This window comes from Schistocerca cancellata, chromosome 4 (genome assembly GCF_023864275.1).
Source record: "Schistocerca cancellata isolate TAMUIC-IGC-003103 chromosome 4, iqSchCanc2.1, whole genome shotgun sequence".
NCBI lineage: Eukaryota > Metazoa > Arthropoda > Insecta > Orthoptera > Acrididae > Schistocerca > Schistocerca cancellata.
The window spans coordinates 740166253-740190309 of NC_064629.1; the positions used below are offsets into that span (position 1 = coordinate 740166253).

General features: G+C 37.0%; 1 protein-coding gene across 2 annotated transcripts in view; it reads left to right on the forward strand.

Annotated features, from left to right (window-relative positions):
- Nucleotides 1-24057, forward strand: part of LOC126184549 (disks large-associated protein 1-like) — an 82183-nt gene that overhangs the window by 45971 nt on the left and 12155 nt on the right. For both annotated transcript variants that reach the window (XM_049926975.1, XM_049926976.1), the window contains 3 exons: nucleotides 15507-15794; nucleotides 16426-16704; nucleotides 23426-23605. In XM_049926975.1, the coding sequence (XP_049782932.1) occupies nucleotides 15507-15794; nucleotides 16426-16704; nucleotides 23426-23605 (747 nt within the window). The remainder of the gene's footprint in view (nucleotides 1-15506; nucleotides 15795-16425; nucleotides 16705-23425; nucleotides 23606-24057) is intronic.

A 24057-nucleotide genomic window follows, 5' to 3' on the forward strand; every position in this document is an offset into this window, starting at 1 on the left:
CCGTCTTATCGTTCCTTTTTTGACGACTCTCTCGACCGTCAATACGGGTTGTATGTCTCTGCCCTGCTACCCCCTGGAGTTCGCTTTCGTCGCCTCCTTCAACACCTTAATTTTTCACTCCCTGCAACCTTTCGAGTGGGTGAGAGCCACACGCCACCTTGGCTCCAGGCTCAAGTCCGCGTTCACCTTGACCTCAGCTCGCTCCCAAAAGAGGTTACCCCCGGTTCGGTCTACCACTCCCGTTTTTTGGAACTTCGTTCGAAGTTCATCAACATGACTTTCATTTATACAGATGGCTCTAAGACCAATGACGGGGTCGGGTGTTCCTTTATTGTCGGGGCACAAAGTTTCAAATACCGGCTCCATGGCCATTGTTCGGTCTTCACAGCTGAGCTCTTTGCCCTCTACCAGGCTGTTCTTTACATCTGCCGCCACCGACATTCTGCTTATGTCATCTGCTCCGACTCCGAGTGCCATCCAGAGCCTCAGTGATCCGTACCTGGTTCACCCTTTCATACACCGGATCCAACGCTCTCTTCAGCAGCTGGTGGACGTCGGTTCTCCGGTTAGCTTTATGTGGGTTCCTGGCCATGTCGGTATCCCTGGGAACGAAGCTGCAGATGCCGCGGCCAAGGCTGCGGTCCTCCAGCCTCGGACAGCTTCTTGTTGTGTCCCTTCGTCCGATTTTAGCAGGGTCATTTGTCGGCGCATTGTGTCGCTGTGGCATGCCGATTGGGCTGCACTTACAGACAACAAGCTTCGGGCCTTAAAACCTCTTCCCGTGGCTTGGACGTCCTCCTCACACCCTTCTCGGCGGGAGGAGGTAGTTTTGGCCCGGTTAAGAATTGGACACTGCCGGTTCAGCTATCGCCATCTGCTGACGGCTGTGCCAGCGCCGTTCTGCCCATGTGGGCACTTGCTGACGGTTCGACACATTTTAATGTCGTGTCCATATTTTAACACACTGCGTCTAGATCTTAACCTGCCAAGTACTTTCGATGCCATTTTAGTGGATGACCCACGAGCAGTTGCTCGTGTTCTTCGTTTTATCAATTTGACAAACCTCTCTCAGGACATTTGATGATGCTGTTTTTTAATCCTATGCCTGTCAGTCTGTCTTTTATCGTGTTTTCCCTTTTAGTTGTTGTTGTCCACTTGTGCCTTGCGGTGCATTCTTAGAGTAGTCAGGGCGCTAATGACCATTGAAGTTGTGCGCCCTAAAACAACAAAAAAAAAAAAAAAAAAAAAAAAAAAAAAAACCACTCATGGTTACTACAGATATTGGAAATATACAAAGTAGATCCTAAATTGATACAGTTTCTAAACATAGTAATGAAAAACTGGAAAACCACACTTAATATCCAAACAAATTCAGATAACATCACATCACAGCCAATACAGATTAAGCGTGGAATATACCAAGGAGACTCATTAAGCCCTTTCTGGTTCTGCCTTGCTCTGAACCCACTATCCAACATGCTAAATAATACAAATTATGGATATAATATTATTGGAACATACCAACACAAAATCACACATTTGCTATACATGGATGATCTAAAACTACTGGCAGCAACAAATCGACAACTCAACCAATTACTAAAGATAACAGAAGTATTCAGCAATGATACAAATATGGCTTTTGGAACAGACAAATGTAAGAAAAATAGCATAGTCAAGGGAAAACACACTAAACAAGATTATTACATATTGGATAACCACAGCGACTGCATAGAAGCGATGGAAAAACCAGATGCCTATAAATATCTAGGATACAGACAAAAAATAGGAATAGATAATACAAATATTAAAGAAGAACTAAAAGAATAATATAGACAAAGACTAACAGAAATACTGAAAACAGAATTGACAGCAAGAAACAAGATAAAAGCTATAAATACTTACGCTATATCAGTATTGACCTACTCATTTGGAGTAGTGAAATGGAGTGACACAGACCTAGAAGCACTCAATACACTTACACGATCACAATGCCACAAATATAGAATACATCACATACATTCAGCAACAGAAAGATTCACATTAAGTAGAAAGGAAGGTGGAAGGGGATTTATAGATATAAAAAACCTACATTATGGACAGGTAGACAATTTAAGAAAATTCTTTCTAGAACGAGCAGAAACTAGCAAAATACACAAAGCAATCACTCATATAAATACATCAGCTACACCATTGCAATTTCATAACCACTTCTACAACCCTTTAGATCACATAACATCAACAGATACAAAGAAAGTAAATTGGAAAAAGAAAACACTACATGGCAAGCACCCGTATCATCTAACACAGCCACACATAGATCAAGACGCATCCAACACATGGCTAAGAAAAGGCAATATATACAGTGAGACGGAAGGATTCATGAGTGCAATACAGGATCAAACAATAAACACCAGATATTACAGCAAGCGTATTATTAAAGATCCCAATACCACAACAGATAAATGCAGACTTTGCAAACAACAAAAAGAAACAGTAGATCACATCACAAGCGGATGTACAATACTAGCAAATACAGAATACCCCAGAAGACATGACAATGTAGCAAAAATAATACATCAACAACTTGCCATAAAACATAAACTAATAAAACAACACGTTCCCACATACAAGTACACACCACAAAATGTACTGGAGAATGATGAATACAAATTATACTGGAACAGAAAGATTATAACAGATAAAACACCACATAACAAACCTGACATCATACTCACCAATGAAAAGAAGAAATTAACACAACTAATTGAAATATCCATACCCAACACAACAAATATACAGAAGAAAACAGGAGAAAAAATTGAAAAATACATCCAACTGGCTGAGGAAGTCGAGGACATGTGGCATCAGGATAAAGTTGACATTATACCAATTATACTATCAACTACGGGAGTCATACCACACAATATCCACCAGTACATCAACGCAATACAGCTACATCCAAACGTATATATACAACTACAGAAATCCGTAATTATTGATACATGTTCAATAACCCGAAAGTTCCTAAATGCAATGTAACATATACCGTACAGTTAAAAGGAAGTCACGCTTGATCAAGGTCCGCGTCACTTTTATTTTTGACCAGACATAACGTCTGAGAAAAGAAAGAATATAATAACAAAAACACCAACAGAAAGTATATCATTTTCAATACATTACTGTCATAGTTCCTAGAGGTCACAGAAGGGATGTATCTTTATTTTTTAAAAAAGATTACTATTCTTGATTTATGGGAATATAGAAAATTAACTTAAGCTGTTGTGGTTCAAACAATGATTTTTAAATATGTAAAATACTGGCAGCTGATAAAAGATTTAGTTTCATTACAACTCTTGTAGTATGTAAAGAAAAAGAGCCCTGAGTTTTTATAGATGTTGGATGTTCATTTAACATGATCACATCATTGCTCAGATGATCATTCACGTCAATGATGTAAACCGACAATATATAGTAAGGCTGCCTCATGAAAGTACGGAACCAAAAGTTATAAATGTAATTGAAACATTTTCAGTTTGCGGATTAACTTAGGGTGTCAAATTAGCACCTTTAAAAATTATTCTAGCCACACTAATGTTAATTTAAAATGTACATGTTCAGCAATGAAGATCTCTGAAGCTATCAATGAAACGTCTTAAGATTATCGCTGTTTTTAATCCACTGTGACGAATTATATTCTGTTAACTTCATATCTTTTTCATTGCGGTAATACATTCTGCCTAATGATGTTGATTTATGTACACCAACAGCACATAAAATGTTTTACAAAGGCACAAAACAAGAGTCTTCTGTCTCTCAGGCCAAAAGAATGATACTGCTGGTCCAGGTGGGTGGAGAAAAAGTAGTTAAATGTCTCCTTCATCTTTGACATTTCTGATGAAGGCAAAGTACCACCTGTCATCATATACAGCTGCTACAAAAGAATTTTGTTGGACTAGTGCATGTCCATTGTGGGGGTATTTTCATTGAATGAGAAAATCATGGAAAGCTTTTCAGAAGACTTACTCTTCTAGTCTCTAAAGAATCACAAGAAAGTGGTTTGTAATGATGAAAATTCCTGGTACCAGGTATTCTGCAGGTTGTCAAAAATCTATTCTCGAGGTTCTTGCATAGGAAATCTAAATTGAGTTCTCTAAGAAGTGAAAAAAAAAGTAAATATTAGCTTTGCAGAAATCAAACACCAGATGCAGTTGAAGACTAGCTCTTTTCAATATATGTTTTATAGTTCCTCCCAAACCGTTGCACACAGATTTACTGTAGTTAGTAGTGCAAAAGGAATACTCAGCATCAATAGAAAAATTTTCGTGCTCACACAAATTTTTAAATCTTTCCTATTCTTATATTGACCAACTCATTCATCAGTGAAATAATGCACTTTCTTCATTTGGGGGTAATGCTCTGCCAGCTACTTAACCATTTGTTTTCTGGACAGCATTTACAAATCCTGCATCACCTTCCGTATCATAACTTATAAAGCAGTGGATTCACTATTACCAATTTACATTCTTCATTTACTGCATTCACACACACAGGATGGATTGTACAGCTGCTTCTTGTCCAGTTGTAACTCTGAATTGCAAAACTGTAGTTTTCAGCAAAGTCCATTAACAGAATTGCTTTATCCTAAGCTAGATTTTCTTTAAATTTTTTCAATGATTTTGACTGACACTTGGATATAAATGTGGTTTAAGTGCCTGTAATTTTGTTACCAACAAGTCTATGTATTCACAAACAGTTGCAGACTGCTTTACCAATTCTGCCCAATGATCTGTGTTTATCCACTGGCTGAACTCAATTTCCTCATCAGCATATTTGTGAGAGAATTTCTGTTTTAATAGTTCTGACAGTTTGCTATCACTGGGACAATTATCACAGTGATTAAGCATGCAGTGGTAGTTTTCAGAGTCACATACAAGAAGTTTCATGAGTTCTTTGTATGTTTCTTCAATGTGTTCTGCATCCAAAAGCACTTTTAAATTTTGGTGGAACACACACACACACACACACACACACACACACACACACACACACACACACACACACGCGGAATGAGTGCTGGAAGCACCGGCTAAAATACCACTTTGGTCTTGGTGAACAAAATTTAGAAAGACCGAAGTTAATGTTCAGATTCTCCCATTTAAAACGAGAATACAGTTCTCTTAAGTTGCAAGGGATGAGTCTTTTCTGCATATACACATTCTTCTGAACGGTAACTTTTTCTTTTGCACTTGGTAACATTTGACTATATTGTCACAGAAGAAGCTGAGTAGCACTGTCACTGTGGTGTAGCAGTTATGATACTAGTATTGCATGGAGGGTTGTGAGTTCAAAACTCACCTGAACTGTGAAATTTTAATTTCTATATTCAGTTCGAGGACATTCTAGAAGTATCCACAAATATCAAGAATCATTATACTGGAATGTTCTGCAGCTGTATATATACTGTATGTGTTCCGGCCAGAGGCAGTTCGCACTGCGCTCTTGTATGTGCAAGTGCTGAATAAACCTTCGTTAAGTGAAGTTCGTGTTCATCATTCATCTAATTACACCTTCTTCTACGTGACAATATTCATCATTTTGGTAGAAATAAATGACAGTGTTTACCACTTCATCAGGAATAACTGTCCCCCTTTTTGGTTCAGGAATTGATAAAATACCCATTTCTGTTTTCAAGTTCCTTGCTTGTCGAACCACATACTCACTAACATTGAATTCCAAAATTGTTTTGTTTTGACCAAGAGGGTGGAGTGAAAGTTGAAATTGCAATTTTTTCAGGCACACTTATACTAGGCACTTTTTCTATTATTAACAATAGATTGGCATCAAAATCTTTGGCTTTATTAACAATGTCATCGTCAAATTTTTCTTCTCTATGATCAGAGTCTTCCAAACTGCAGTCTAGTGCCTGGCACACTTTTCTTTCCAAAATGTGCTTCACTTTTTCTAGCTTCTTTTTGCCATATGAAACCTTGCTGTCATTTGGAATGGAGTGAAGTTTTAAGGTAGAGCACCCCAAATCATGTAAAGTTTTATTTGCATAACACTTTTTTTAGTACTGATTTGTGAAATTTCACCTCCGGGTCATCTGCATAATTTCATTTCTATCAGTGATGTCAGTTTTATGGTCAATAAACCTTATGACGTGCTGTTCAGTTTTTGGCCTGGTTTTCCTTACCCTTTCAGTGCTTAATTTTTTTAGATAGACAAGCAAATTGACCTCAAAGATTTTTAACTGTTTGTGTTTTTAGAAAGGATCAGAAGTTCTTTCATGACTTTCAGAAACTTTTAAGTAATAGTATCTGTGATGTCCACATACAGCTGCACTTTTTTGATTTTGTGGAAAGCTTCTGTTGGACCACAGCAATATCAAATCTCATTTGTCTTCACTCAGCTCTTCTATTTTTTGCAGAGTTTTTACTAAGGTATAGGTTGTCAAATGACATGGTGTTTTTATAATTTTTGAACAGTGAATCAATTAATTTTCCATTGCAATTAACTGAGTATTAATGCATGTAAAACATACTTTATACGAGTGGAATGATAGGTCCACACCACAAACAGATATGATCTGTCACATAGAAAGTCAAAGAGGAACTGAGGCCAAATAGACTAATTGTTTAATGCCAGTTATTCTCAACAGTAAATTTCAGCAATTGTTGCATTGATTCCATGCCTAGAAAGCTTTCAAACAAGCTACTGCTGTCTAAGGGCACTATTTTATCACTGTGAGCAGGTGACTGGCTGAACACACAAATTATATCTATTATAGTGTTTAAAAAATTACTGAATTAGTTGAATGAAAGGAAATAAATTTTCAAACTTAGTCAACATGCCTGCCTAGAATGAGTTATACTTAAATATGCTAATTTGATACCCTTGCATCTGAGGCAGTGAGACAGTGAGTGGATGAACTTACCTAAATTGACCCTTTTCCATCATAGCAAAAAGTATTTTGATTTCAGATGTCATAATTTTTATTTTTTTAGAAAACTTAGAATTTAGGGGATTATTTAAGACCAAAATCAGGTTCCCAGCAGGTTGGAGAAATGTGATATAAACATTTTTTCACACTGTCAGTTTTTGTGAAATTGAAAATTAACACACATTAATATTTTTTTAAAAATTTTCTTTGTAACTTTACTGCTTCAATAAATGGATATGTTAAATGTATGCCTTACTTCTGAAAAAAATCCAAATCAAAAGCTTCATAAACACCTGAGTTATAGGCATTTATGCAGATAAGTACCATTTTGCTTTGACACTATCGCAGAGCCCAGTTATCAGAATATCACTACATTTAAAATCTGATACAAAATAAAGTTGTAGTCTGAGACCAAAAAGATTTTGCAGAAGTTCCCATGTAATAAGTAAAAGCAAATGTGCAAAGTTCTGTGAAAATCATAGAGGGTTACAAATCCTCGAATTATTGCGTGTTTTGACGTGGAATGACCCTGTATGCCTGTAATGCACTAGGTGTGATACGGCAATTTGTCATAGTGGTAACTGATCAGGAATGGTGTGATGCATCCGTTGTAGTAAACCGTTGACTTTAGGTTTACAAAGACCAAATAGAGAGGAAACATTTCAGATATGGACCTGTAAGTTTACAGATTGTTGTTCACTATGCAGTGGAGTGCCACACAGATTTCAGTTACTTCAAGGTTCATCACATCGCTACAGTATGTACTTGCTTTCAAAGTGCTTAACTGTGTGTAAAATGTTCTTGGTTCATATCTTATGTATATTGTCTTTGTTGTTCATTTTGTGAATTTTTTCCAAATATTAAACAATGAAAAATAGTCTAAACTTATTTCTTGTTTTGCATTGAATAGCACTCTGGGCCAACTGCACGAACATTGATTAAAAAGTCAGATAACTGAGAGTTCCGTGATCACTGCTAAAGCTTAGTCGCCAATAAATTCTCTCTGTGTTGCACCAGTGTTTAACACTGGTTAGCAAAATGCGTTCAGTTAAATGGGAATTTGACTGCAGTAACTCATTGTGTTACAAAGGAAAGTGCTTATTGTACATTCAAAGATAATAATTGCTGTCTGTGGTACTTACATGCACTTCCCAGTTTGTTACTGTAGTGTGGGTATTGTTACTGCAGTACAGAGGTCAAGAAAAGTACACCGAATTCCTCGAAATTTCAAAATGATACATTTTTAGAACTGGTAGGCTTTGATGAGAATTTTAGAATGCAAAAAATGCACAGTTTCGTGTTTCACTGTGTAAATGTTCTATGGTGTATTAAGTGTATTTAATACAAATAGTATTAATCATTTATAAAACGTGTACATGAAGTGGAATCAACCATTCCCACAACTTCTACATAATTTGATTTCGCTTATTGCACTGAATGTTGGTGTGTGGTGGCATAATAATGTAACAGGTTATTAAATTCAGTAGTGACAAGATTTTAATGATTCCACAGAGCCAGGCTGTCAAGCAACAATATCCCATATTATTAAATTGTGGTCCCTGATGATGTGGTAGGAAAATGAAAAATAAGATTTCCTGTTATGTGTTATATCTCGCAGAAGACCGAATACTTCTGTGAGCATAATCTGCTGTACCAGTGACTCCAGGAAATCATCCAGTGCACTGAAACCATACATCAGACTGTAATTCTGCTCAGGAAGAAGCTTTATGTATTGTGGAGACATTGGTGCTGTGATAACAGATAACTCGGTGATAATTCTTTGCGATGTTGTCCTATGTACATTAGTACCATTTTTAAATGGCTACTCACAATATGGTAATAACAGCTTCTCCTTTGTTGAGCTCAAATGCGTGACGGTTAAGCGAAGGGTTCCTGATCCATCAGCACACCACACAGTTACTATTTGAAGTTGTTGGTGAAATTTTGAACTGCTGCAATCAACACCCTGAGTATATGTTTAACAAAGTTAGCATGTCATCACAAGTCCACACAGTTCCCAAGTGCCGCTCACCAAGTTATTGTTTGTACTTATCTGCAACAAAGTCCTGCTGGATGACAAGGACGCACACACTCTCATCCTGGTTGAAATCAAAATGTACTGAGACTGAACACAGTGTCCACTTTGCAGCTGTATCTTGCTACTTCTGGATGCTGCTGCCCAGAGCAACTGCCAGCACAAGTGCGTCCTGCACCTTCTCACGGCTTCCTCGACAGCACCTGACTAACTTCGTTGCGCATATGGCATGCCATTTCATAGGTTTCGTGCTGCACAGAACCTGCGTCGCTGAGTGTGATACCAGCAATATTGCATAGTGCAAATCTATAGGCTGGACTTGATGTGGACAAAACAGTTTTCAATAACTATATTAAATGCATCTGTTGGATATGCCCTTAATGTCTTTAGAACTCTGTTCATGGGAGGTGAAGGGTTATTTAGATTAGTAGGCAATTCCAAGCTTTCATTGATTTGGCCTAGTAACCATAACACTGTTTTGAAAGACGAAATCATGCTTCAAATTTATTGTCGCCATAATCTTTGAAAGAATTTCCTCTTTCGACAACTACTCCAGTACAGTTGCGGTGATGCTTTGTGGTAAAGGTATAATATTTCATCATCTATGCCATCCAAAACATCAAAATGCACCATCAACTTACATTATTTTAATTGCGATTAACTCCCTCACCGGCCGCTGTGGCCGAGCAGTTAAAGGCACTTCAGTCCGAAACCACACTGCTGCTACGGTCACAGGTTCTAATCGTGCCTCGGGCATGGATGCGTGTTATGTCCTTAAGTTAGTTACGTTCAAGTAGTTCTAAGTCAAGTCCCATAGTGCTTAGAGCCATTTGAACCATTTTCAACTCCCTCATTTAACCGATGTTGATGAAGTGGAATTTTGCATTTACTAGGGTTACATGCTGACTTAACTGCAGTTAACTTTTAATCAGCGTTGGTGCAGTCAGTCATGACAAGACCAGAAAAGACTAGAACCAATCTATACTTGGGCTTTGTTCAGTTGTGAGGCTCTTTGTAAGTGGCTTTGTTCATTGGTACACTGTAGTACTTTGTCTTCATCAGCTTATTTTTGATCTCTCTCCTGAAAATCTCAATGCTTAAATGAAATGTTGTTAGCTTCACGTAATTACTCACGTAATGTTAATAACTACTCCATTGATGTAGGTACTTTGACTTTGTTACAATAAACTGGAAGAGCTGTAGAGCTTTGTCTGCAGGCAGTACCACACTTACCCAACAGATAGTATTATGTGTTGTAGCTACTAGTAAATGCTAAACTGTGCTCTCTCTTTTATGCTAGTGAGTGATACTGTTCCTGATACATTGGTGACTTTACACTTGACTTCACAGAAAAGAAGTTTGCGACATGCTGTGAGGACTTGACTTTTAACAAAACATAGGTGAAGTAGCTTCACTTCTTTCTCCACAAAAATTGTTGTACTGGACGGTTTACAGCACTCAATAAAAAGTTTATAGATAGAGGACTGAAGAACTTCTGCAGTTCTTTTAAAATATTGCATACCCAGCTACTTTCATGATCATTTTAGTACCAAATCTACTTGAAAGAAAATTTAGTTTTATAGATGTCAGTATGTCCATCATGTGTAATGCAGATTTCAAGAACCAAAGATCGGCTACTTGGTCTGGAAACTGAACAAAAAATGAAATGAGCTGCTCATTGCATAGGAGGTACCAATATGGAAGGTAATTAAACAGTTCTGCAATATGGGAATTTCCTTTGTCAGATCAATAATATTAAATTGTAAGTTTTATTAATAACCAGAAAATTAATAAATAAATTATTAATATTAAAGGAATCCAAATAAAGAAGAATTATTTTAAGAATAAACACGAGCTTTTGAGCCATCAAAGTTTTTGCATTCAAGCATTCTCACACCCTGACCCAAAAGGTGAAAACTTCTTGGTCTAATAAACAGTTTAACATAAGGGATGATAATGGGTGATTTTGAAACACACGTTAAAAAAATGGATTACTTTTTTGCTAAAGTTTCCTGATTTTGTGCTAAGCTGAAATAACTGTAGTGGAATTTATAGACAACAGAATATAAATCCTAGATACATTCCTTAATAAAAGCAGAAAATGGAAGGTAACAGACTCAGTTAAAAATGAGCTTGTATTAAAGTAATTTCAATTAAATCTTGTGCAGCAAAAATAAAAATATACGGGGTGGTTATAATTAAACTTCTGCTTCTTGAGCCAGTGTATAAGGAAAACTGTTTACTTTAAGGATAATCAACTTCATAGGAATGACGTTCAGACTGTATACTGCAGAATTTGCAATGTTAGTAGTGTGTCATGGCTTGCTGGTAAGGTGCAGCTACTGGTACAGCAAGATAGGGTTGAAAGACAAGAGTCAGTGTGCATTAGTCTCAGCCAATCAATGTCATGTCTGGACAAGGTGAGCAGGGCTTTACTCCTAAAAGTGGTTTTAGCAAAACAGCAGTAGTACAGATGCTATTTGTAAGTAAATGCATTAAAGTAATATGGAGAGGTCCTCTTTCCAGTGCGGTTGAACATGATTTGGAAGTTAGAATTACCAAGCAATTTGGGAATTGCTCTTGGGAGAGAGCAATGGCCAATTGCACCACAAATGGTTGAAGTTACTGTAGCCATGGCTGAGAATGCTGGATGTAAAGTGCAATCTTGGAGTATCGCATGGGCTGTGTCATGTCAGCTGAACACTCCATTGTCCACCATTCAGAAATGCTAAGAATAATTCTGAAATTGTATCTTTAGTATGGTTGCAGGTGGATGCAGATGGCTGTCACATTGGGCAATGTTTGTAACCTAGAATGTAAACATTTTATACTGTTAACAGTTGTTACCCCGTCATGTGTAAATTAATTTTTTAATACTTTATTCGTTATCTCTCTCCTCCATGTCCGTACAGATGCTGTCACAAAGTTTCATTGTCCTATAATCCCTCATTTTTCATGGGAGCCTCTCAAGTAGTCAGTTTAGTTATAAACACCCTGTATATTTTTTGTGTAGAACAGTGTCAGATAACCATGTTGCCCATGTGATGCTTTGAAGGCATCCTGGCCAGGATGTGATATTATAAAATAGTGGCTGTAGAAATTAACTCTTAATTGCAAATTGTTGTTAAAAAAATTGTCATTTTTATTTAATATTCTTAGCCAAATACTGGTATTATGTGCCTTATATGGCACAGTATGCATTAGCATTCTGTCATCGCCCACATAAATTCTGCACTTTTGATGATATATCTCAATGTTTCAGAGGTAGAGTTAAGCAAAGGCTGGTTTGTACAAAACTAGATCTCTCCCAAAATTATCACAGTAGTCCTGTGAAATATGTTGAAAAAAAAATCTCTAACAGTGAGAGAATCTTTCTATCCCTCCTTGTAATATAAAAATTTAAAAGTGTCGACTAAGTTACTTGCACATATACTGAAAAAAATGTGCATTATCTGTGTATCCTGGCTGTAAACTAGAATGCATTATAGTAAAACCTATATTTTGTTGCCGAGTGAAACACTCATTTCAGCCACAAAATGAAAGCTTTTATTTGTTATGCTTTCTGAAAATGTATGCTATAAAATATTGTGTAACTTTTACTGTATAATGTCATGGGTGGCAGTTACCCAAACTTTGAGTGTTGCATGTAGCATAATGAAATTCGTAAGTACAATTTTTTCATCTTTCTTCCTTTACATATGAGTTAGTTAAAGATTTGAATAATTCTTTATAGAAAATCTAGAAATTATTGCTGTAAGGGTGAAGTTATCTTGTTGCCCATCAGCATTTCTCTCTTTCCTGATTGTGGATACCTCCATTTGTGCAAATTAGCAGATTAATTTGCAAGGATGCCTTTCAAGTCTTCAGGTTGTTGCGTTTCTGCCATATTGGCAAGCTTATTGGTGTTCTTGTGGAACTTTTCTCTTGTGAAATCGGGCTGTGTTTTTAGTGAGGTGATGTCTTCTTGCTGAGTTAGATTCCACCCTCTCGCTCGCGTGAGGTAAGGCAATATCGTCTCGGTTTGTTCTGCTTTCCTTATTGTCGGCTTTCTGCCTGTTTTGTCATTGTGATTGAGACGTGGGCATTGGCTGGGACTATGGAATATAGATTAGCGTTTTTGTAGTAAGGGTTCCAGAATCAAACAAGACGACATATGTGTCGGAATGAACCAATGAAACAGTCTACAGTGCAGATATTTATATGTATGATTTTAGGACCATGACAAATCATTAATAGCAAGTTACTTTGATTCTATTTTTATGAAATGTAAGCAGTTATCAATGGATGGGCCAAACATGAATTTAAAGCTTTTGAATGATGTTAACAAGTACAGAGGCCACAATGCACTGTGATAACTGGATCTGCATCCTTTCCTACACCATTTTGTGAAAAAAGATCATTGAAGATGCCAATGCAGCTGAGAAGGTTGTGGAAATTCTTGAACATATTCACACTTACATTACTGAGGTAAAGAAATAGAAAAGTATTCCTCATTCATAAAGTTGTACCTTATCTGCATTTCATATGCACCAATGTATTAGCTAAAATAAATCGTACAGAAAGTTTATTCAATGCATTTTTACCTCTGCAAACTCCTTAAAATTTAGGGCAATGGTTTAGTTAATTTGATGCAGCACAGTAACTATTATGAATAGCCCTTCATTGAGTGAATGAATAGGACAGTAAGATGTGCAAAAATAATTTTTTTCCACCTAGTAGTTTCCTTAAAATCGGATGTGTGTTTCATAGTGGATGGAACGCCGTCTCTCAGCACAGAATGCAAGAAGCATGTCTGTAGCAGTGAAAGGGTTAATGCAGTGAGTTTTGAAAGAAGTCTTAAAAAGCAAATATTTTTCTTTAAAGAAAATAGACTTGAAGCATGTAACAAATCTGATTATAGGAAGACATTTCAATCTGGATTTTGCTATTAAAAGTGCACTAAAATTAATGTATATGAACAAAAAATATTGTTGCTAAAAGAAAGCATGCAATCACACACTGTTGGCATACTAGAGAAGTTAGGAGAAAGATCATACTTCAAATATGACTTAACACGTGATTTCGTGCTTGAATCCAGAAATCATGTTAAACCACAAAATAACTGAAAGATGATGAACAGTATCCCTTGAAATTTTGGTCTAAAACAATGTCACATTCAGAGGCAGACTGCGTCAAACTTGAATTTGGAGATTTGCAGAGAAAAGAGAATTGAAGAAAAGATAAAATCTTAATAGAAAAGTGAAAATTGTCTCTCTAATTTGTCGGTTGATATACTGACATTATCTTTAAAGCCGTGTCCAAATTTCAAAGATTTTGTGCAAATAATTTTAATAATCTCATATGGAAGTGTTTGTTGGGTAAGGCTTTTCTGTAATCTCTGAAATTATATGATTTAAGAGAAACTCTGGACCTCATCCACAATCTGGCATTGAAATAAATCCAATGGTGACAAATAAAAATCTGTGCTGGATCAGGATTCGAAGCCAAATTTCCCACATTATATGAGTGGTTGTGTTAACCGTTTAGACTATACAAGCATGCTTTCCGTCCAACTCAAATTATCAACATGTCGTGTGTGTGTGTGTGTGTGTGTGTGTGTGTGTGTGTGTGTGTGTGTGTCCCTCGTAATCTGAGTCTGACTCCTTTTTTATGGATGTCACCCTGTCCTCACTGGTGACAGACGGTGACTCAGCAGTGCGATTGGTTCCCTTTGACATTGAAATATCATAAACATCTTACTACAGGAGAGCTTGCAAAAGCAGATGAAGCTTTTATCCTTGATACTGTAGAGGATTTGATGAATTGCATAATCTATTACCAACTTGGTGTGGAGCTATATAACTTTAAAAGTTTTTGCAAATTTTGTTCATTTCAAATTTTTCACATCATAGCATGAACTTATTATAGAAGTGTTTCTGGCAATAACACTCTGCTGCCAGAAAGAAACGTATGTTAACAGAGTAGACATAAAATTTATATTCACTGCTAAAAGAACACTAATATCTTGATGAGAACTTAAGATAAAATTACAGAAAACTACCTTTCAGTTTTGTTGAAACTAAATTTGTTTATTTCCATGAATGTAAAACACGAATTGATCAGACTCTGCAATAATCCTGCAATAATCATGTAGTTTCATACAGTTTCCAATTAGTCCCCAGACCTTTTAAGGAAGCAAATAAATTTGGATTAGTAGTAGTTTCTTGTAAAATGAAGAACAGCATCGGTTTTTGAGAACTTTTTAAGGAGTGTGAAATATATATTTTGTAAGAAAAGGAAAGAAACACTGATGTGAGACTATTTTGAAAAATAAGTGTACAAATGGTATTACTACTTCTATTTTAAGATCCAAAACTCTTGATGTCTCTCGTAAGGTGACAGTCTTTCATTAGTGGAGTGCAGTTGTTCTGAAATTTTTATGTAGGTGTGGCCCTGACTAGTTTATCATTTAGTTTAAGTTCTAGTATTATTATTGTTGTTGTTATTGTTGTTATTATTACTATATCTTATTATTATTAAATAAAACAGGATGGGAGATCATCAACCAGAGTCAATGGTCATGTCCAGAATTCTGATGATCCAGACTGCAGTCATCCCATTATGGCTGTGCCTGGAGCGGTTCGTGTTATTGAATTGGAACTGGCTACTCAGCAAAAGGGTTTTGTGCAGCATCAGCAAGAGCCAGATTCTCCTGCAAAATCTGTTGTTCAGCAGAGAGTTGAACGGCTGTATGGGCCTGGTGCCCTGGCCCAGGCTTTCTTAAAAAGATTGAGTGGTTCAGTGCCAAAATCAACTACCATTGATGATGATTCACAGGTTAGTATTTTGGATGCATATGTTTGAGGTAAAGTCCAAAATAGATCTTAAAATGACTGACAACAGGTACAAATAAATTTTGTAACCATAGTAATGAAAAAATCCTCCTCCCTGTTTGAGGGATATATCACCACAGTTGCCAATGCACAATAATATTGATTAAGTAAACAAGATATACTGAAATCTCATGTTTTCCTTGCCAATTAAAGAGGGAAGAGGAAGAGAGATAACACTGCATGAATTCGAAAACAAAATTGACTTACATTGCTTCTTCTGTTTTTTATTTCAACTTTGTGGAGTTACCCTTCATAACTTATATGCATTCTGTCATTGTTTTTTCAGATCATCTTATTTGTTCATGTCAAGTTGAGTTTTGTGAGCCATCTATAACACTTCCTTCCTCTTTACCAATATTTCCCCATCCTTAGTTATTTGTGTGATTCCTTCCCTGTTTTTCTATTTCAGTCCTTAATTTGTGTCGGTAAACTTTTAGTTAGCTAAAATTAGGTTGTGATGCTTAATGGTACACACTGAGAGAAACTTAATTCTCATTAATAAATAGTATCAGTGACTAAATGTATAAAGAAAGCACAGAGTAGCAGGTGTTGTAATAGTTATACACTCTTTCCAGGTGTCACCTTCAGAAAATGATATCAAGGTGGTATGTAGTTCTTCACCCCCAGCTCTGCCTGTGCTGAGGCACCTAAGACCAGAGTTTCGTGCTCAGCTTCCTATAGGCAGAACCCGGCGTGTCCCACCACCGACTCCCCAAGAGTCGGAGTTGGCAGGATCTACCTCAGAACAACAACCTCCTCCTGACTTACGACCAGCTGCTCCTGATGTTGTACTTCCACGTCCCACTCTGACTCCTCATGAATCAACTATCAGGGATGGCCATTTCTTCCTGAAGGTTAGATATGTACTTTCATTGCACGTAAGTTTGAGTAGAGGTAAATGTTGCTGTTTAAGACGTTTTAACTTGGACGATATTAACCCTGACCATCATTTAGTATGTGTGTTGTTGTATCACATCCTACAAGGTGATTTGTGTTTGAAATGTTACCCACAAAAGTACCTTGTGCTTCATTTCACCTATTTAAGTGTGCAAGCATTATTGAGGGTGGTCCATTGATAGTGACCGGGTGAAGTATCTCACGAAATTAGCATCAAACAGAAAATAACAAAAAATCTGTTAGTGTTACGGGGGGAAACAGATGGCGCTATAAATGGCCCCCTTGATGAGGCTGCCATAAATCAAATTCATAAAAACTGCTATTTTTTTAAAATAGGTACCCCCACTTTTATTACATATTCATATAGTACGTCAATAAATATGAATGTTAAATTTGAACATTTTTTTTGCTTTATGATGGATGGTGCTGTAATATTCTAACACTTATAATATGCCTCACCCATTTAGATAAACAGTTGGTAACAATGGGGTTTTTTAAATTACAACCCAAAAAGTAGTTATGTTCAGACTTCATTTCTGTTGTTCCAGTGTGATACATTTACTTTTGTGACCTTATCGTAAATTATGGCAATGCATGCTGTTACTGCATGAGCAAGTATAATAACCTCATTAATTAATAAATGCTCAAAATTATGTCCTGCAACTTCAATGCATTTGGCAATATGAGTGACAAAATTCCTCTCAACAGTGAGTAGATTGCGTTCAGTGATTGTCGCACATGCATTGACAATGTACTGATGCACGTTTTCAGACATGGTTGGTGGATCATGATGACAAATATCTTTAAATTTTCCGCAAAGAAAGAAGTCTGGAGATGTAAGGTCCAGTGATTGTGCAGGCCATGGTATGGTGCTTCTATGACCAATCCATCTGTCATTAAATATTCTATTTAATACCGCTTAAACTGCACGCATGCTAAGTGCCGGACGTCCATGTTGAAAGTACATCGCCATTCTGTCATGAAGTGAAACATCTTATAGTAGAATCAGTAAAACATTAATTAAGAAATTGGCATTCATTGCATCATTTAGATTGCCATCGGTAAAATAAGGGCCAATTAGATGTCCTCCCATAATTCCACACCATACATTAACCCGTCAGGGTCACCGATGTTCCACTTTTTGCAGCCATTGTGGATTTTACGTTGCCCAATAGTGCATATTATGCCGATTTACGTTACCTCTGTTTGTGAATGACACTTAGTCACTAAATAAAACTCTTGAAAGAAACCTGTTATCGTCTTGTAATTTATTTTGTGCCCAGTGGCAAAAATTTACATGATGTTCAAAATCACCACCGTGAAATTCCTGGTGCATATAAATAGGGTAAGGGTGGAATGTATGATGATGTAGAATTTTCAAAACAGATGTTTTTGAAAGTCTTGATTCTTGCTCAGTTTCTCTGCTACTGACGTGTGGATTAGCCTCAGCTGCAGCTTAAACACTTATTTGGGCATCTTCATTTGTTGCAGTTCCTGGTTGCTACTTCTTCTTTGGCTGAACGCTTCCAGTTTCTTTAAATGCATTAACGACAATGCGACAAAAGGTCTGAACAGTTGGATGCTGTGTGCCAGGATAACGATCAATATACAAAGCACAAGCTTGTTGGGCATTTTGATCACAATAGCCATAAGTAAATACTATATCTACCTTTTCTGTGACTGTTAAACATTCCATTTTAACAAGATTGTATTATTATTTCTGGACAAGCATATTATCATACCTAATTTAAGTAATGAATTGCACACAGTGCTATTGGGTGCTTTGCTAGATTTGTGAGAATTTTACAGCGCCATCCATAACAAAGTGAAACAGATGTTCCGAATCAACCATTCCTATTTATTTATGTACTTTATGAATATGTAATAAAAAAAATTTGGGTACCGATTTAAAAAAATGCAGTTTATATGAATTTGACCTATTGCAGTGCCATCTAGTGGGCCATCCATAGTGCCATCTGTTTTCTCCTGTCACGCTTGAACAGATTTGTTGTTCTTATTTTTTTGTTTCATGCTAATTTTGTGAGACATTTGGCCCAGTCACTACAGTGGACCACCCTATATAGTGCTTTCCTTGCAACATGAACTGTTCTGTGAGAAAATCTTAGTTATCACACATCAGCATATTACACCATTATGTATAGTAAAAATATTGCATTTCATACTTTTGAGAATGATATATAGTGTATTATAATTAATAGTAATAACTGACATAATTGAAAGTATATGATGATAGAAACAAAAACATGGGTCCACAACTGAACCATTTGTAAAATATTTGTAAATGTGTGATTAAGAGTTGTCATTGGCTTCAGTATGAAATATTGTCCTAGTTAGTACTAATGTGTTGGAAATATAATGGTCTTTATTAAAGTCAGGGCTCAAATTTCACCCATGGCACATGGCTGGAGAGTGTGGTAAGTGTCTGTTGGAGGAGTCACATTATTCTGCCAATGTAGGAAGACATCTAACATGCCAATATGGTCAGAGATGGATGGGTCAAGAAAGGCCTGTACTGGACCTAAAATTTCCTGTCCAGGGTCATCTCAAAAGTGAACTGTGAAGTGTATATGAATAGCACTCACGTTGATACAAATGAGGAACTGAAACAACTGATTGTAGTCTTTTCAAACTTTGAGATATACCAGGGTGTTTGAAAGAGTTTGTAACTTGTGGCAGAGACGAATATAGTATTGTGCAAATGTACAGTAAATTGTTAAATCTGTGAGGGTTGAAACTTAAACATTAGCAACTATTTATTTAGGACTTACACAAAGCATGTTTCAAAGTTTTACTGTCCTTGAAAAAATAGTCACCAACATTGTACTTAACCTGTTGCCAGTGGTATGGATGTCATAGGATATCATTAGCTGTACCAGTTCTGTTTATAGTTAGTAGAGCAGTCTATTGCCCAATGAATCTTTGTAACAGTTCTGAAGCAAATGCCATGAATATTTTCCTTCAATTTAGGAATAAAGTTGTCATAAGGGCTTGAGTCTGGAGAGTGTGATGGGTTGTACAGCACTTCCCAGCCCCATCGATCGATCGAACAAATCAAGGACAAAACTTGTCATATACACTTGAGCATTGTCGTGCAAAATGAAGGGCGGGTCACACAGAAAGTGTCATAGCTTCTTTTTCTAAGCTGGTCACAGACTGCATTTCAAAAATGGGAACAGCTTAGAGAAGGAATGGGTGACACTGTCTGCAGGACCTGCCCATCATTTAGCAGGACAGTGCTCGGATGCATATGTTGTCAATGTTGTCAGTTGTGACTGATATGCTCAGCTGGGAAATGCTGCACCTTCCACCATACTACCCAGACTTAAGCTCCTGTGACTCCAACTTGCTTCCTAAATTGGAGGAAGCACCTCATGGCAATTGCTTCAGAATTGTTAGAGATTCATTGCGCAGTGGACTACACCACACAAATTATCAACACAACGGGTACTGCTAAGGCTATCCTAAGACTTCCATATCACTGGCAACAGGTTATGCAGAATGCTGGTGACTACTTTGAGAAACAGTAAAACTTTGAAACACGTATCTATTCTTAAAAGTTGTAAACAAATAATTGCCACCATTAAACTACCAACCTTCGTAACATAATGAAGTAGTCGAATAAAAGCTGCGTGGAATTCATGCTGCATGAAACTTACATTCAGGCTCAAAGCTTCCAACTACTTCACCTGTCATCATCAAGCATTTGCTGCAGGCTGTTTCATACTTAATTTAGTTGGCCAAATTGTCTTGAAAATGTCACGAAGTCATAAACTTCCATATGTTTCCAGAGATGTCTGTGATAGAACTACATTGGTGTTGGTGACTGTTGTCTGGTGCTTGGCTGTTTTATTTCTGTTGCCCTTCATCATAAAGTGCTTTTTCCATGCACCAGTTAGGGAATAGCTGCTGTCCCAGCTAAAGTTGTTCTGATTCTTGGTTGTTGACAGAATCCCAGTAGGTAAATGCATGGTATAATATTTTCATTTCAGCAAACCTAATCATATGTTTGTTCATGAGGCTGTGTTTGGCAACAGATTTAGAGAAACTGTGTGTGTAATGTGATGCCAATGCTCTGTATTGTCCTGAAACCATTAGTGTTGAATGACTGGTGTAACAGCTACAACATTCATAAGTAATTTTATAAATTTCAGGAACACAGAGGCCAAGGCTGTCATTAACTGTCTCTAGCTACTCTTAGATGTACTTGGGTAATCAGAAAATGGATTGAGTTCAGTTTCTGCCCAGGACTCTGCCTATTTTGTGTGTTGCTCTGCAGACAAGAAGAGATGCTATAGGCTGATAATCTTCAAATGATTCTGTGTTCGTTTCTTAGGGATGGCTACCAAAATTTTGTGGAATATGTTTCAGAATCTAATCTCTGAATCCATGTATTCATTCTTGTCACAACAGTTTTAGGTTTGTGTATCAGTGTGTTTAAAATTGCTTTCTTTTGGGTTGGTGCCGGCCGGGGTGGCAGAGTGGTTCTAGGCGCTACAGTCTGGAACCACGCGACCGCTATGGTCGCAGGTTCGAATCCTGCCTCGAGCATGGATGTGTGTGATGTCCTTAGGTTAGTTAGGGTTAAGTAGTTCTAAGTTCTAGGGGACTGATGACCTCAGAAGTTAAGTCCCATAGTGCTCAGACCCATTTGAACCATTTTTGGGTTGGTTGACAAGCTTTGCACATTGAGATATAGGTCATTGTGTGTTGGCTACCAGTAAACAGGGTCCTATCTGCTCATCTGATTCTCATTGAAGAAGAATTTCTAAAAAAGGGTAATTTTCATTCTCTCGCTCCCTCACCCCATCTCAGCAGTGAATTTGATGTTAGGGTGATTATCAATTAACAGGTGAATAGCTTAGATTCCATGTGGCCAGATCACAAAGGTGTCATCACCATAGTAAAAGAAGCAAGATGAAGGGGAGTTGAATTTAACATGTGTTCTTCAAAATGTGTCTGTGAAAACCAATGTTGTCATGCTGAAGTGGTGTTGTATTTCTTGTTAATGTAGGCCATGGGTGAAATTTGAGCCCAGTTAGATGGAGACTAATAAGTTTGCATTTCAAATACATTTGCACTAAGAAAATATTTCATACTAAAGTGATGGCTCATAACCACATTTGTTATAGTCTTGCTAAAGGGTCATTTGTGGACCCACATTTACTGGATCATTTTTGGTTGTGTGTGTGTGTGTGTGTGTGTGTGTGTGTGTGTGTGTGTGTGTGTGTGTGTGTGTGTCTTCACTGTTGTGATACACTATGTAGAGTGAAATGTTTAATCAAATCAACATTTGGTAAGGCATATTTTGCATTTAGAAGAACCTGTGCAAACATGAAATTCGTGCAAGATCAAAACTTTAGTAATTCAATAAGATATAGATGCTACTGTTGTACTTCTGATTATGTAACAATACTGGACTCATAGTAAAGACACTATATCTACAACATTCTTTTCTGAAACCAGGCTTTTCTCCTTCAATAGTTACTTTAGCCTTGTTAGTGAACTCTTCTTTAACAGTACCAGAATACATATAGACAGTGTTTATAAAAGTCTTACTTAATCTCTAGTTTTCTTTTTCACCCCAAAGAATTGAACTTTCTGAAAAACTGCCATTGTAAACTTCCACTGTAGTGATAGTACTTGTGTGCATTTCATTTTCTCTTGTCAATCTTAATTTTTACCAGTCAGTCGGGTAATTACCTGTTCCAGAATGAATTGTTTACTCTGCAGCCAACTGTAAACTTCTGGGTAAATTCCCATTGTAGGACTGTGTGTTTGAGTCCTGCTCCAGCACACAGGATTGCCCTACCAGGATTTTAAAATTGTTGCATCCAGTAGTTGCTTATCTGCTTCTGTAGATAGTATTTCTCCTTTCCAGAACACACTGCCTGCACATTATGTGCATGTTAATCATATTCTCCCTCTTCTTGTCCAGCATTGTGACTGCCAATCACTTGTTACTGTCAGTATGTTTGTGTTCTTCCTTCACTTCCCTCTCAAATGTATTTCATTAGTGTTAAATTACATTCCGATCTTTAAGCATATAATACTGCTACATATAGCTCACAGGCTTTATCTTGACCCATTTAAATGGAGGCATGCAGATTGTGGAGGAAGCATGTTCTGTCCCATGCTTAGGAGGAGTCAGCTCTGGCTCCCTTATACAGTTCCCATGTGAGATAAATGGAATTGTGCTTGTGCTTCATATTAGGTGTTTACAAAGCTAAAAATGGCAGCAGTAACTAACATAGAAATGTTCTGATTGTAACACAAGTGAAGAGTACAGCACAAGAAAATGAAACTAAAGACACCATTCACCAAAGGCTATCACTGTACTTTAATATTATTTAATCACAAATGTTGACAAAAAATTGAGGAAGAAAAAAATTATGGTCTGAGGTCTTAATGTGTGAACAGTGAACTAGGAAGCAAAGCAATAAATAAAGTGTAAACCCACAAGTAGTTTCCAACTGTTGGAACAAACTAGTTGAAATTTATGAAAAGTGTGTTGTTGGTTTACCATAAATGAGATTTTTCTACAATTGAACATAATTTGTAAACTATTCCCAGAAATTCTTATTTATCAATTCAACATTAAATTTTACATTTTCCTCTTTAGAGATGAGAAAGTACTTTAATCTTCTGCTTTTGTCACAGCAAGTGCATCAGGAAGTGGAAAGGCTGCTGTCGCTGGTGAGAAAGACTGAAAGTGAGCTGGAAAACAATGAAAAATTGAATGAGGAAGCAAAAGGCAAGCTCCGGGCGGCAGCTGGTCAGGCTGGCCTTCTCGTGCGTCAGAAATTGCAGCAATTTGAAGGCCTGTGTCAAAAGAACATTGTAAGTATATTAGTATGCAGTTATGTCAGATATTCACTGCTGTTAATGTACTGCAAAAAGAATGATTTCCTGCACTGACTTGACTACTTAAACAGTGGGCAACAGACGCATTGGATGAATTGCAGTTATGGAGAGATTTGACACTTGGTGTGGCTACCATCTAGGAAGAGTTTAGACAAAGACTGAAGATACTACTGCTGTTACAGATTTTCACATCAGTTTGTATGAAACAGGCAGTGGCTAGAAGTTTTACTAGAGTAACGTAGGTTGTCTCCTTCAGAAAACCATAAAAAACATGTTAGATGTAGACAAATTCTGACATCTTTAACTTACTCCAATTTGAAAAGAATTTCCGTGTTTCTGGACAGGAATTCCTTCACAATGCACAAGGTGTCATAAGTGCATTGTCATAGTGCACCAACCAGTCTTTCTTTTTCCACAGCACTGGCCGT